The sequence below is a fragment of the Poecilia reticulata genome, chromosome 19 (genome assembly GCF_904066995.2).
Source record: "Poecilia reticulata chromosome 19, P_reticulata-male-v2, whole genome shotgun sequence".
Taxonomy (NCBI): Eukaryota; Metazoa; Chordata; class Actinopteri; order Cyprinodontiformes; family Poeciliidae; genus Poecilia; species Poecilia reticulata.
This window is the reverse complement of record NC_088848.1, coordinates 2558785-2574960: the sequence shown is the minus strand read 5'-3', so window position 1 is coordinate 2574960 and position 16176 is coordinate 2558785. Positions and strand designations below refer to the sequence as shown.

At 40.9% G+C, this 16176-nt stretch overlaps 1 protein-coding gene across 3 annotated transcripts in view; it reads left to right on the top strand.

Moving 5' to 3' along the window:
• Window positions 1–16176, top strand: part of ankfn1b (ankyrin repeat and fibronectin type III domain containing 1b) — a 202444-nt gene that overhangs the window by 33457 nt on the left and 152811 nt on the right. For all 3 annotated transcript variants that reach the window (XM_081600715.1, XM_081600716.1, XM_081600714.1), the window contains one exon: window positions 11942–12123. In XM_081600715.1, the coding sequence (XP_081456841.1) occupies window positions 11942–12123 (182 nt within the window). The remainder of the gene's footprint in view (window positions 1–11941; window positions 12124–16176) is intronic.

Below are 16176 nucleotides of genomic sequence, written 5' to 3'. Positions count from 1 at the left end.
TAGCTCCATGAATTATTAAAGAGGGAAAACTGGTGGTGCATATTTTACATCCTCTGTTAATCCTTCTTGGACTAACTAGCTGTATGTTCATATGTAGGATTTAGTTGTTTGAACAGAATAAATGTTATGTTTTATGATACAACAGAGAGACAAATTACTGCACTGGAGTCATAATCATTCTCCAATAAAGTCATGGAACAACAGTTATTTTATGTATATTGTAAATAATATACAAAATATATGCAAAAACCTTTCAATTATGATGCAGAGAAGATGTGCAGGCCTGAGAGATGAATGTTTATTGATTACCAATCAGAGCACAATGCTGTTAGCTAGGGGTTCTGCTAATCTGCAAATGCGCTAATTTAAAAAAATATTTATTTTATTAATATGTATGCATTATAATCAGCATCAAAAATATACCATAAGGTATGAATTGTGTTCACATTACATACTTACAAAGATAGAAAGAACAAATAAACAAAAAAAAATCCCAAATTGAATGTAAAACTTAGTGGATCATTGTTGTGCATACAACACAAAACTCTCAGTCAATAAATGAAACGTTTAAATGTTTTCAAGAACCTGAACACATTTAACATCTTATATCTGTAAGATAAACTCCATGAACCCAGATAGTCTGGTGAAGATGCTAATAAAAGGATTGAACGGTGTCACATTCAATGCAAATGCGCTGATAGTTGAGCTAATTTATTGTTTTGATAATTTTGAAAACGTTTAGCACAGTTAGCTTCCCTTAACGTTATTTTTTCTGGATAAGCGCTAATTCTCCTTGAACACATGGTCGGTGTAAATATGTCTGAATTCAGCAGTTTAGCATTAGCTTCTGCTAAACACCATGCTGGTTTAGTGCTTTAGCGTTAGTGGAACATCTTCTGATTAGTTTTTTAACGTTAGCGCTGCTAGCGTTTTAGCTAGCTGCTTTTGGCCTACTTTATGCTGTCAGACAGGCTCTGCTGACGGGATTTTTTTGCTTTTTTAAATTTTTGGCAGACTTCAGTGTGGTTAGCAGCGATTTAATTAATGACCATACAAAGGTGTTGGCCATATTTTACATTTGATCAGGTTGGTTTGCATGGAATGAGAAAAATATTTGCAATCTACTTGTCATATAAACTGAGATTATGTTTGTCTTTTTCATGGAAGTGTGTAAACTAACAGACTAACAACATCAACAAATGCCCATATGGTGATGAATCTTTCTGATCGTTTCAGTAGATCAGAGAGTTTGTTCTTCAAATCTCAAAGCTTCAATACGAATGTCATTTATGATTCTGGTGTCCAACTCAGAATGTTTTGGGGGGGAAAATTGATGCTTTATATTTTCCAAACATTATATTCTTTACTCACAGACAAAGTGTTAATGTGGGTGGAAAACAACTCAAGATGTCCTGCCTTTATGAATCCCTCACATCCCCACAGTTTGTCTCCCACTCAGCGTCTCTTTTTCTCAAGTCACCCCTTCCTACGCCTCTCCATCTTTTCATGTCTTCTCTCAGAAACTTGCCATTTCTATCGAACCATCACTTATCATTTTCTCTCTCTGTCTCCCTTTCTTACGCCGGTTCCCTCAAAGCCGCACCAACACATTAACACTCTGCCTCTTGTTTTTATCCGAATGAAACCAGGTGGAAACATGCTGTCAACGGTCAACGGGCCTTAAACCAACAGCTGTTGATCACAGTCGTTAGATTTTCATGGTTCGATATCGTTAAGGAAAATCAACAGAGATATATAAGTATGGTTTGTGGACGAATGAGTGTAACCCAGATATTTGTGTCTTGTGGACAGCGACAATAATACTCCCAGTCAGAAGGTGGCGCCAAATGAGAAAAAGAAGAAACACGATTTTATTGTAGAACCAAGGAGGAGTTTTGTAACAAAAAATAAAAAGATGTTTTTCCAACGTGAATGAATAAAAAATTCATTCATTTTATCTTTTTACGTTCTTTTCTTCTACTCTACTCTTTTGAGAAAAAAAGGGAAGTAGGTCAGCTATGCTAGCTTGACTATGAAAACCTTAACATGTAGATGTGCTGTGTAATTATGTGTTTCGGTTCAGCTGCTAAATAAAAAAGGCGACCCACACACCAACTCTGACAGATCATCAGTAAAGCAGGTGTTTAAATTAATAAACCAGTCCTGTTAACTTAGCTAGTAGCAGCGTTAGTTAATCTACCACAGCAATCACTTAATAATAATCGAAAAATAAACATCAAGTCTGAAAACATGAAACTGTAACACCCTGAGTGTCCTGTTCTTTGCGTGGGAAATGTTTGTGTATTTTTTTGTGTGTGTGTTGGATCCTGAAACATAAAATGGCGTTCTTGTCAGTTGCTATGGCAACGAGTCGACGTGTAGCGTAGCCGACACAGAGAGCGAGAAAAAAGTGGTTCTGAGTTGTTCTTTAATGGTTTCTCTGCATTATTTTCCCCTTTGCTTTGAAGCAAAATGCTAAATTAAAAGCAGCTTCAGGTTTCATTGAAGAAACGGGATGGTTCTGTCGATGTAAAAGAATCGTCTTTTCGTCATCCAGCGTTGTGCGCATGCATGAAATTTCTGTATGTAAATGAAAACATGAATGAGGTCCATGCAGCAGCACACTATCGCCCCCTAGATGCTAAAAAATAACAAATGTGAGTCCTTCGTCAGTGCTAATTCAACCCTTGGTTGTTGACGAACATTTTGTGAATAGATGCTGTCAGTAGAACAGAGGAAATCAAGAACTACTTCCTTTTTTTCTTCAAAATAAGAGTCCTGAACGTTGATATGCTCTCATTCATATCTGGGCTTCATAGGGTGCGTTCACACTGCAGCCTGAAGTTCCGATTTTTATTTTATTTTTTTTTTGATGTAATGCGACTTGTATCCGATCTTTTCATGGCAGTGTGAACAGCTCAGGTCGGATTATTTTACGAATGTGACCCATATCCGACACGTATCCGATTCAAATGCGACCATCATCCGAACTGAACGTCACTGATTCTCAACAAATCTCACTATTCTGCTCCTGATACACGCAAGTAGGAAGAAAAACAACAACCATGATGGACTATATGAGGATTAAGTTGTTAATTTGCTGCTCCAGCCGGATAACAACTTCCAATATATAAGCTAAGCTCCACCGTTAGCCTCCATGTTTACTTCTGCAAACACTGAGCTCTTCTTCTTCTTTTTATGGCGGTTGGCTGAACACTGAGAACGCTGACGCTATGGCGCCCTCTAGTGGGCATGCGGGACACTTTCAGGTCGTTTGCCCGTTCACACAGCAGAACACATACAGGTCGCATTTACTGGCAGTGTGAACGGACCCGGTAAAAGAAATCAGAATTGGGTCACTTCAGGCTGCAGTGTGAACGCACCCATAATGACACCTTTACCTCAGCAGAGGTAAAGGTGCTAAAATTAGCTGCCAGCTAATATTTGCACCTTTACCTCAGCAGAGGTAAAGGTGCTAAAATTAGCTGCCAGCTAATATTAGCTGGCAGCTAATTTTAGCTGGCAGCAGCTAATATTACTTTGTACCGAAAAGTTTTAATATTGTGAGATCTGCTGTCACCAGATCTCATTATGCCGCTAATACACACGTGTGTGAATCAGGACCGAATATCAGCTGTAGCAGGGAGGGCTGCCACTCAAACAGAGTCTCACTGAACAGAAAGAAATTGGGCTCATGGCCTCATTAATCACCTGTTTTCAGTGTTTTGTCAATGCCGTGCACACTGGGCCCTACTGGCATTTTCTAATGTTGAAGATATCCCCGTAACCATCTCATTTAAACACTGGATTTGTACGTTTTAGGTACAAATCCAGTGTACCTTCTTGTTGTTTTGTCTTATGTAGGAGTGCACCAATTTATCGGTGCCAATACTTACACATCTACCTAAAAACCAACCACAGTCCTCTCCTGGTCATGTCAGTCTCATGTCAGACTCTTTTCTATTTTTAGCAACATTTCAGACAAGAAAAATTGGTGTAATCCAAAATCGGAGTCGGTTGGTCAGGATTTTTAAAGATTGGCCTAAAGACTGCAATCTAGGGCTGTTGTAAACGATTATTTTAGTAACCGAGTATTCTGTCGATTAATCAAGTGATCAAATAAAAAATTTGATGAAGTAAAAATAGTAAATTCTACCATAACAGCAGCATTACTATCGGATGTCAGCATCGGCTAATTTGCTTCCCTAACAGTTACTTTTCTGTAGTTTAGAAAATGACCCGGTAACAATAACGGCTACATTTTTAAGTTAACCTGAACAGAATTATACAAAATTATACAAAATGATATTCAAGTTAATAGTAAAGCAACAGGGTCTCAAAGACATGTAAAAAATGTCTATAAACCAGTTTTTAGTTAATGTATTCAGTCAATTTAACAGATGAACTTTCACTTTGCCAAAACGTCTGTAGCGTTTTTGTCCATGTTAGCGACAGGATTTGGTTCCTTCATCAAACATAAAAACACAAATAACGGCTACGACCCGCCACCCGCTTGTTCTGACCGGGATGGTGGTGAATTTATTTTTCAGATTCGTCCATAAAGCTGCGGTTAAGCTAACGATCAGCTAACTAACAGCCATCTGCTCACCTGTGTAAACACACCTGTAGCGCTCTTCCCGCCGTTCAGGCGTCGCTCCAGTTAATTTCCTTATTGGTCCTCCGAAAAAAAACAAAAAAAACTCCCGGACATCATCATCGAACTTAAAAATCGGACGTTATGCTGCTAACACCTAGCGAGGACTGCTGGGTGGAAGTGAGAGCGCTGCGCAACATAAATAACGACCCGGACGCGACACGATGCGCTAAGTGATAAAACATAAATTAACGAAGCTTCAAGGCAGATAAATTTCCCTGAGGAATTTTAACAATCAGGGAAGTCGAATCATTCAGGCACACCTAGTCTGAATGAAACATATTCAATAAGTTTCGCTTTCACATGAGATACAAACTGTTGGGCTTGAAAGTGATTCTGTTTTTAAACTGAGTTTATGCCGATTTCCTTCCTATGAAAGAAACATCACAGACTTTAGCAGTTTCCTGCAGCCTGAGCCTTAATTCCTGCTGTTTCACTAGAAAGACGAACGGCCGTCGGTGGAGCGAAGTGAGTGAGAACCGTCTGTGATGAACCACCAAACGTCCAGCCTGAAAGCCACGGAGAGTCCACACACTTCAGCTCGTCATTAAAGCAGATCAATGCAGCTTCGCTCAATTTATTTGCTTTATTGACTCCGGTGTCTGCTGGATGACTGCAGGATGAAGATAAAGATTAATCGGCTCTCAACGTATTGCTCCCTGATTTTCTCATCCAGAGACCAAAGTAAATCTGCTTTTATGGAAAGATGAAAACATGTTTAACTCCACAAGAAATACAAGAAATTTTCTGCACTTTTTTACTTACTTTATTAAAAAGAAGTATAAATTTCATGCCTCTATCAACATTTAACACTTTTATCACATTTTGATTGTTCTTTATTCGTCTTAAATGACAATATGTTTTGCCTAAAAGTCAAATATTTCTAATATAATGAAGCAAAATAATCAAAACCAGTCTGAAGTTACGGAGCTGTTTTCCTGCTTCACTGAAGCTAAACATTATTTCTACTTTAGTCATAACATTTACAAGTAAAAACTGGATTATCTCTGTCCAGAAGGCATAAATTTCCACCAAAAATTTCCTTGATTAAAGGAATAAATTTACAATATTAGAATTAAAATATTCTCTAAAGCATGATAAAGTTGGGAATTGGGATGAAATAAAATCTTTTCTGGTCTCGGATGAAGTTTTCTGGGTGTAGATTCGCCATACAAACAGGATCCAAAATACATTTTATGTTGCAAATGTCACAAATATCTGCCTTTATGATGTCAGCAAACTTCTACATTTACAATGTCGGCAAATATCATAGTCTGAATTTGTGAATTTAAGTCTTTAATCATGGAAAGTTCTCATTTTTCTATCAAATGCAAAAACACCAGAAAATATAACAAGTCGGCTTTTTACTTGCAAATATGTGACATTTTTGTGTTTTTCTTTAAATATGTGACATTTTTGTGTTTTATTTTTATTTGGTATAAATGTTTTGTGGCCATTCATACAAAAAATGATCTGAAAAGACTTACAGGCACATTAATGCTTCATATTTTCAAACTGTATCCTTTTCTATGTTTTTTTCTATAAGATCATTTAAAAAATAATTATGTCTAATTTGATGTTTGAGAGATAAAAACTCTTTTTACTTTTGTAACTAAAAGATTAATGCATCTTTTAGTAATTTTGCTCCTTTAACATTTGCAAAAACCCACTGCAAACATTTACTAATCTACTGAACCCCCTGATGTTTAATTTAAAGCCTGAAACCTCTTTGAAAAAGCCGCAGTTTCCTTTTTGCACCTTTTGTGTTTCTTTTTTAAGCGCCGCACAGCCGAGCGAGTCTCGTTCATTCAGCAGCAGCTCTGAACCCAGCAGCGTTGCTGTCGGTCTGACCTGCTGCTCCGCTTGAAAAAGATCCGCTTCTCAGTTCCCGACCAGCCAAAATCATCAGATTACTGTTTCAAATGTGTCTACACATGAATCTGTAACCGAAATAATCAATTTGTTTTTTTTTAATTAACCAACAGCAACTGAAATTTATCATGATGAGGATAAATCAAAAGTAGCAGATGCGATAAAAGGTCCATCATTAGTGGAAATAATCCTTAAAACGCCTCAGTTTCCCTTATTTTGGACTAAAAATTAACTTTAGGACTTTTACACATCTTCACCAGGTGATATGGCAACAGGTCCAGTTTTTGTGTCACGCTTGGAAAAGTAAAATATGGATTCAAAACTGCAAATTTAACTAAAAAAGAAACAAAAGCAAATACAAAAAATAGGGTTTTTTTTCGGGCTGCACAGTGGCGCAGTTGGTAGAGCTGTTGCCTTGCAGCAAGAAGGTTCTGGGTTCGATTCCCGGCCCCAGTCTTTCTGCATGGAGTCTCCATGTTCTCCCTGTGCATGGTGGGTTTTCTCCAGGTACTCCGGTTTCCTCCCACAGTCCAAAAACATGACTGTCAGGTTAACTGGCCTCTCCAAATTGCCCCTGGGTGTGAGTGTGTGTGTGCATGGTTGTGTGTCTCTGTGTTGCCCTGTGACAGACTGGCGACCTGTCCAGGTGACCTGTCCAGGTGACCCCGTCTCTCGCCAGGAACGTTAGCTGGAGAGGCAGCAGCACCTCGTGACCACACTGAGGGACAAGGGTGCAAAAAAATGGATGGATGGATTTTTTTTTCTTTGTCTCCATTAAAACAAAAATATTCAAAAACTGAATTAGTTACTCCAGTCTGCGTTTTTTTCAGTTCAACAGGAAGTAAGCATTTCAAAATAAAAAAACAACAATTTCTCAATAAAGCTAACCTGAACTGATAAATCTTACTGAAAATTGAAGCCAAAAGGTGTTTGTGAATCACTCTGGACGCGGCGGTTCTGCATACATTCAGCAGCGTTCTGCATTAAGAAACGTCTCTGTCCGTCTTTGAGTTATGGTCCATTTTTATTTATTTGTTTTCACACAAAGCGTCCGGCTTGACGGATGGCTGGACATTGAAGCCAGAGGGCTGCGTGTTCTACTTTTAGCCTTAAAATGGGTCACTAATACAAACCGCTGCGCTCGTCTGGATCTGGAGCGTGGGCCTGTGGATGTGGGAGAAAGGCACATTTCCCCCGGGGGGCGCCGGCGAGACGGAGAACGGGAGCTTTTCTAGAGTTTTCTTCAAACTGACGAGATGGATTGTATGACATGTTTCTCTAACACTTTCTGTTAAAAAATTTACAAATCCTGCAGTGTTTTTTTCACACTTTCTGACCAATTCTGCTCCTGTCTGTCATTCATAGTGAATCTCGTTTATTCTCTGCACATTTCCAGTTTGTGTGACACATAAACACGAGACGTCTCTGTCTGTCCTCCAGAACATCGGTGGACATGAAGCTGTTGATTCCTCCAACCTGGGGGTGTAGATCGCTGCTGGGAGGCGAAGGGAAAAACAAAAAACAAGGCTCTTCACTCCTCATCTCCGCTCTTTCCTCTTCTCTTCACCCCCTTTTTTTTGTAGTCGGTGTCGCTTAGCAACAGGTCCGTTGGATGAGTGAAACCCAAATTGTCAGAGCGGCCTGGGCCGACTGTTCAACCCTGTGTGCGTTATCATCACGCTGTGCCGGTGGGAGGCCGACAACTGTGTTTGTGCAAATGAAGAGAGTGCGGCTGGCTGTAAGTGTTTACAAGCGGAGTCTTAGTCGCTTCACCTGCAGGCGGCTTCAAGGAGTGTGTGTGTGTGTGTGTGTGTGTGTGTGTGTGTGTGTGTGTGTGTGTGTGTGTGTGTGTGTGGGTGTGAGACAGAGAGAGAGAGAGAGAGAGAGAGCGGCTGGCTGTAAGTGTTTACAAACGGAGTCTTAGTCGCTTCACCTCCAGGCGGCTTCAAGGAGTGTGTGTGTGTGTGTGTGTGTGTGTGTGTGTGTGTGTGTGTGTGTGTGTGTGTGTGTGTGTGGGTGTGAGACAGAGAGAGAGAGAGAAAGAGAGTGCGGCTGGCTGTAAGTGTTTACAAGCGGAGTCTTAGTCGCTTCACCTCCAGGCGGCTTCAAGGAGTGTGTGTGTGTGTGTGTGTGTGTGTGTGTGTGTGTGTGTGTGTGTGTGGGTGTGAGAGAGAGAGAGAGAGAGAAAGAGAGTGCGGCTGGCTGTAAGTGTTTACAAGCGGAGTCTTAGTCGCTTCACCTGCAGGCGGCTTCAAGGAGTGAGTGTGTGTGTGAGAGTGAGAGAGAGAGAGAGAGAGAGCGAGAGAGCGGCTGGCTGTAAGTGTTTACAAGCGGAGTCTTAGTCGCTTCACCTCCAGGCGGCTTCAAGGAGTGTGTGTGTGTGTGTGTGTGTGTGTGTGTGTGTGTGTGTGTGTGTGTGTGGGTGTGAGAGAGAGAGAGAGAGAGAGAGAGAGAGAAAGAGAGTGCGGCTGGCTGTAAGTGTTTACAAGCGGAGTCTTAGTCGCTTCACCTCCAGGCGGCTTCAAGGAGTGTGTGTGTGTGTGTGTGTGTGTGTGTGTGTGTGTGTGTGTGTGTGTGTGTGTGTGAGAGAGAGAGAGAGAGAGAGAGAGAGAGAGAGAGAGTGCGGCTGGCTGTAAGTGTTTACAAGCGGAGTCTTAGTCGCTTCACCTACAGGCGGCTTCAAGGAGTGAGTGTGTGTGTGTGTGTGTGTGTGTGTGTGTGTGTGTGTGTGTGTGTGTGTGTGTGTGTGTGTGTGTGAGAGAGAGAGAGAGAGAGAGTGTGCGCTTCAGGCAGATACTTCTTTCCCCTCGCACACGTCGGTATGGATCGCCAAGGAGTGAGAAACTTGTCGGCTTCTGCTGTTATCAAAGTGTCTCCTGCCTACATGTGCACAGAAAAGCAGGATTCACCTTCGGTGGGTCTAAATATTTCCGGCCCTGCGTTTCCCACCAGGTTGGAGTTTAATCGCTGATGTCGGTGCGTTGCTTCTGAGACCCGTGGATGTGCTGATCTCTGCTCTCGGTTTATCTAATGGATCCCCAGAGTTAGATAAACTTAAGCCTGCAATATAAACGGCAGAACACACAGAGAGAAAGCGAGGAGGGAAAAGAATCGCTTCCCTCGCTGCCCACTTTTACAAAAAAACATTAAGATAAATAAATAAACGGGAAACTTATGAAAACATATCTTCTTATGAAAAATAAAGACTGAACTTAAAAACCAGTGTTACGTTTTTTGTACTTCATTAATACAAAAAAATAAAATCCAGCTGTTTTTTTCCAGTAGATTAATGTTTTTTGGTGTCTAGAAAACAAGTTGTTTCAAAAACCTCCTGATTGTTGAGTCGCGTTGCGCCGTTACCTAGCAACCCCAGCAAAGATCCAGCACTTTTGGTCAGCTGGATTTCCCTCTGTATGTGCTTTACAATGGCTTCATGAACCGCTTACTGCAGTCTTGTTGGTTGCGAAGGAGGCTCCACTTTTGCTTGTCAAAGATGTACGGTTGTATAATTGCTCATCTGTTTGCAGCCGTTTTCATGTGTGAGTGTTAAAGGTGAGTTGGGGGCGTGGCCAGTAGCCGCTTATTTGGATTTAAAGGGACAGGACGCACTAAAACGGCTCATTAGGGGCATTTTTATGTTTTTGGACAAAAAATTTTAACACATGTGTTTTGTGTATTGTATAGATCTATATCCAACCTGTTTAAGGAAGCGTAATAGGTAATCTATAAGGATGAGGTGGGATTTTTTTGGTCATATTTAAATTTGTGTATTTCGCTAAATTATGGTGGAAACACTTTGCATCACACCGGTTTGCATCCAGCAGCAACAAGCTTGTTTTTAGGGAACACTGATACGTTTCGTTTCATTGATGTGAGAGTGTCAACAAATCTGGCATTCAGAGACGAGAGACTGGAAGAAAGGCAGAAGAAGTTCTGTTTCCAGAGTCGAAGTGTGGGAACCTTCTGGCCTACAAACCAAACGGGGTGTGTGAGGGGCACAACGCACTGTTCAGATTTTCTTTGAGTGAAATTTGACTTGTTGTTGGTCTATCACATAAAAGGCCATTGGAATAAAGGGAAGCCTGTGGTTGAATTGCGAGAAAGCGTCATTAAAACCTGTTATTGCCATTAAAAGCTTTTCTGATCCGTTTTCTACTTGAGATCATCAGGCATTTTGTCTTAAAGAGCTTCTGCTTACAGCCACATTAACAGCTCTGCCTCCTTTCTACACTCATGTTATTTATTATGTATATTTCATAAACCGTTTCCAGGTTTTTAACATTCATAAAAAGTTAAATGCTTTTTTTTTATATCTGCAGCTCCAAGTGAAATGTACACAGAAAAAATGTCTTCTGCAGATTTTGGTCCAAAATTTCTTTGAAGTAATTCTTCAGCACTGAATCGGTTGGCAGAGCAGCTAATCATGTTGAATATTTTTATCTTTCCTCTAGGATACAGATTAATTTCTAAAGCCTAGTGTATGAATATTTATCACCAGTGTTCCTCCACGGTGTAGAATCTCACATTCTTGTTTCCCACTTCTTTCTTTCTCTTCTTATGTAACTTGTTTCTTGAAATGTTTTTGCTGTCAGTATGTTTTCCTTACAGAACCATTGCTTTCCAGCTTCAGGTTTTTAGTTACAGTGAAGAGAAAGATATTAAAACCGTACATTTGTGTGCAAAATCCAACTAAATAAATAAATAAATCGCATTGTGTGTGTGTTTTGTTGTAGCACTTTGCCAAGCTGTTCGCTTGATTGTTTCTATTGATTTCTGATGTGATGATGTTGGCTGCTATGACGGATCAATAGTTTTAGTCATCTGGATAACCTGGGTCTGATTAAGCAGAGCTGGAACCGATTGATCCCTGAAGATGCTCTTTAGCATTAATAGGAGTCCGTATGCATTTCTGTATATTTGTAGAGATGTAACATAAAATTTTTCTTGATGATAAAATGTCCAGAAGTTACTTTGATAAATAAATATATTGAAGTTTTGAGACCATTTTCAAGTAATATAATGGTAATAATGTAATAATGATGCAGAACAAATTCTCAAAGATCAATAAACTTTAAATTTTAATGAACATTTAATGATGGAGCTGGAAGACATTTTAAATATCCAAAATAAAACAAAAATAAAATTAATTATGGAGTCTGTCAACAATATTAGGTGAGATCAAAGTGCCAGATTTTATCATCCAGTTTTTGGTAGAAAGAGAGAAAATGAAATTATTGAGCTTGTTTTAATTTATCGTGTAATTAACTGAGTTATTATTTATTATTACAGGCCAGTTTGTATATTTAAAATGGTATCATAGTTTTAATTTGCAGCTCTCTCTGTTACAGTAATTGTCTTCTTGTCATAAATACCAGTAAACCAAACAGATTGATTCTTCATGTCTTATTTCTGAAGGTCTCTAGAAAGGAAGCTGCAGCGACCCCTACTGGCGAAGTCGCGTACTCTCCCCAGCATCCCTCAGTCACCAACCGTCTCCAGGGTCCACCACTCGGACTTGATAGGTGGGAGTCCGCCCCGCAGGAAAAACCCTCCACCTGCCACCAGCCAATCCAAGGCCTGCACTCTGCCCCCTGCAGGTAAGCAGCAGCAGTTTCTCAAACTTTTTCATTTTACCTCATTCAGCAAACACTCACCCCTGCAATAACACATCTTAATATATACAACCTGAAGGAAAAATATTAGTCTCTTAGCTCATTGTCTTTGGTCCTTCGAATGTGAAGAGTGGTGATGTTTTGACCACAACAAACTCATGAACACGTCGACTCAGGGCATTTTGAGTTCTTTACCGTATGGATTTCAAACTTTCCAATCATATAAAACAAATGGAAATCAAAAAAGTTATTTACTACAAGTGTTGTGTGCACTAATAACATTTTAAGACTATTTGTAATTTAGAATAGACTTGAGTTGGTTTGGTAAAAACATTTTATTTCAGCCGGTAGATAGCCCAACATAAATAATTTTATTTCAGGTGTTAAGATGCAGTTAGTCAGCGAGGGGCGCAGCACGTGAACATGCTATGTATTGGAATAGTGTTGAAAAATAAAAGCTCTGCAACTCATCCTCAGAAACTTTCCACCGGTATCTTTAGCTTTTCTTTTTAGTGATCCGGTCTGAAGTCCTTTATCCATTATTACTTTTAAACACAATCCTTTGGTAAGCTAACAGTAGTGTCGCACTTTGAGCTCACGTAATAGAAAATAAGCGGTTATTTACATGCGATGCTTTGCGTACCAGTAGGGGGCACAGTTTGAGAAAGACTGACTTAGAGGCACCAGTCAGGTTCTTTTGTTGTGCTTTTTCCTCCTCTGATTGTGAGGAGTGATGTTCACACCTTCATGACTTTTTTCTAATGAGATGGTGTCTTCAGCGGTGGTTATTTCAGTCTTTCTCAAACTGTGGTCCCCGCACCACCAGAGGTCCCCGCACTACCGGAGGTCCCCGCACCACCGGAGGTCCCCGCACCACCGGAGGTCCCCGCACCACCGGAGGTCCCCGCACCACCGGAGGTCCCCGCACCTCCGGTGGTGCAACCTGAGGTGCGGGGACCTCCGGTGGTGCAACCCCGCACAACCTGAAGGAGGTGCGGGGACCTCCGGTGGTGCGGAGGTCCCCGCACCACCGGAGGTCCCCGCACCACCGGGGGTCCCCGCACCACCGGAGGTCCCCGCACCACCGGAGGTCCCCGCACCACTGGAGGTCCATGAACTACTGCTGGGGGGAAGAACATTTATTTGCCATGACTTGGGCTGAAAGTGCGATGCTACAGTTAAGCTTACCAAAGGATTGTGTTTAAAAAAAATAGATAGGTGGCTTAAAACCGGGTCCCTCAAAAAAGTAAAAAAAGCTGAAGATACCGGTGGAAAGGAAACAACGGCAGGAATACTTATATAATTGGAAGAAGCTAAGTCAGATCTGCTGCGAGTTTTGTGTTTCACAAGCAATTAAATTCTTTTGAGCGACTCTATGCCATGAGCAGTAGGACTCAAGTCTATCTTTTTATTGTACGTCTAAATTACAAATAGCCCTAAATTTTGTTAATGAACACAACACCTCCTTGCCAAAACGTTTGAACAGCACTGACTTATGAAGTAATAGCATCTTGAACTTAGGGCTACATGTTGTGGTAATCTTTAGCTGCTGGTACAAAACTGTAAAGTATATGAAAGCCCAAACAAAAGTCTTCAGATATGCCAAACGTGACCCATTTCTTTCACCTTTCTGCCGTCTGCTGCTCTGATTCTCTGATATTTGCTTCACATGACAGAGCGCGCAGCATCCAGTTGTCTCAGAGGCAGCAGATGTGGTATACCCTCTATCTCGCTCTCTCTGATCTCTCGTCTCTCCCTCTCCTTCTTGCTTGTAAATCAAACAGCGTTCCCTTACCTGAGAGGGAAAACATGTCATGGAGAATCTTGAAGCTGAAGCCTCCTGACAGAGAGTGCTTTCATTTGAAAAGAAAAATCCATCCTTGTTAAGAAAACACTTACAGGTAATGTGAAAGGATTGCGTACAGCGGGGATTCATAAATAAAACAGATTATTGGAGAGAAAATACATTTTTTCATTGTTATTTCTCAAGAAGACACATTCCTAACCCAAGAGTGAGAGACGTAATGAATGCTGTGGGAAGCGTCCCTGTTCTTTTTCAATATTGACCTACATGCAGTGGGTTATGATGCTTTAGTACCAACACATCTGAATCAAACGAATGGTTAATGACCTTTGCAAAAGTTGTTGATCAGCCTTTTGATTGCTGGAAGCAGAGATGCATCTGTAGTGCTGTCAATTGATTAAAATCAGATTAATCACGATAAGCAATAAGCTGTGGCGGAAACACATTTGTTATGCACATGCAGGAATACGTCTAGAATCAGTGTTGCATGTACCGCCTCCAACTCTAAACTGAACAAAGTCAAAGTGGTGTTTGCTCAGGGAAAGTAAAGCTAGACGTTAGTTAACTGGAACGCTCCGACTTCAGAGCCGATCCAAGTGGAACACAGCAAAGAAAAAAGTACGAGTTGTGTGAGACCAGCTGAGGCATGCTAGTTGTTAGCCTCTCCACATTGTTTGACTTCTCCGACTCATATCTCAACTCATTGTCTAGCCTGACGGCAGCCATTTTGTTCACCATGTATCTTTCTCTCGCACTTTGGTTAAGAGTGTCTCGGAGCGCATGGCTCACGCATGTGATCGTCTATCAAGACGGCACAGCTCACTTCCAGTTCTGACTTTTGGGAAATATGGAACATTGTTAACGCATTGTGAAAAACAGCAGTGGCAGAATCATGCTGTGGGGTGACTCTACTATCTAAAAAAACTTGGTGGTGATAAAGCATCAAAATCAAGCAGAGTGACACAAACACATCTTATATTGACACTTTGGCTAATTCTGGCGCATTTACAAAAATGTTAATCAATGTGCTTTATCCAAATAGGCTTAATTTAATTGAATTAGTCATGCAGACGCAACATAAGGTGGGATTACGTAGACGAAGAATGTTTAACTTCTCATTTTCTTGGCCTAAATTTGAATCAAAGTTGACACGACCTTGTTTGGAGATTAATTTCATTCCACACAGGTTTCGCTCCGACATGCCAAGGACAAGCAGAACTCCATTAACCTCACCGAGCTTTTCTGATGGCTTTTTTTCCCTCTATGTTCTAAAAATATCACAGCCAATATTCGATTCGTTCCACAGCAATTTAGTAATTTTAGTGCGTAATACTTGGTAAGAAAAAAAAAAATGTAAGGAGAAATTATCTCTTTGCTTCTGTCTGGACCATCTTGGCCTCCAGTTGGAACAACGACTTGATTATTTTATCAATAAACCCACTTTATCAGAGGAGCCTGAGCTCCATCCATCAATGCCCTAATCCAATAAATCCTTCCCGCCGCTGCGTTCTAACGATCCCGGACCGAACCGTCGCCGGATTCGGACCCAGGTTCGGCCATTTTATGAACATCCTAACCGCCTTTGTCTCTCTTCTGTTTCCTCTTGTTCGGCTGTTGCTCCGATGCAAATATCAAATTAAAGAACCCGGTCTCACGTGGCTCCTTGTTGCCTAGCAACTACTGTCATCGACCATGATGCGACCTCTCTCTTTCCACCACTCTTTATCCCTGCAGGAGCGGGAAGACAACTTCTTCTTCTTTTTTTTTTTCCCTTCCCTCGCTGCTCCTCGGTTTAATAACCGAGCCGCACTTCATTCAGGGATTTAAGCCGCGGCTGATATTAGTGAGAGTAACTCGGCAGCCTCTCTCTCTTCCTCTCTTGTCTGGTGTCACAGTGTGATCCAGCTGTGGAAGCCAGGTGTGTACTTGAACATGTTTTTGCATTTGATCCAACTGAAAAAAACCCCCCCAAAAACATTTCATTTTCTATTTTCCTTACAAAGATGTGTGATTATGATCAGTTTGATGTTTGGCTGCCTTGCAATCTATTCTTATTTCCTTCTTAAATACAGCAAGCAATTTGAGCCAGCTGTTCTGCAGTTGGTTACAGAGGTGGACACGAATTGTCACGCATTCCTAGCATCTGCACAGCCAGTTAATTACTGGTGTTTTGGCTCTGCAAAAACACAAAGTCTTACCAAGTATTTTTGGTCTAGTTTCTAGAGCAAATATCT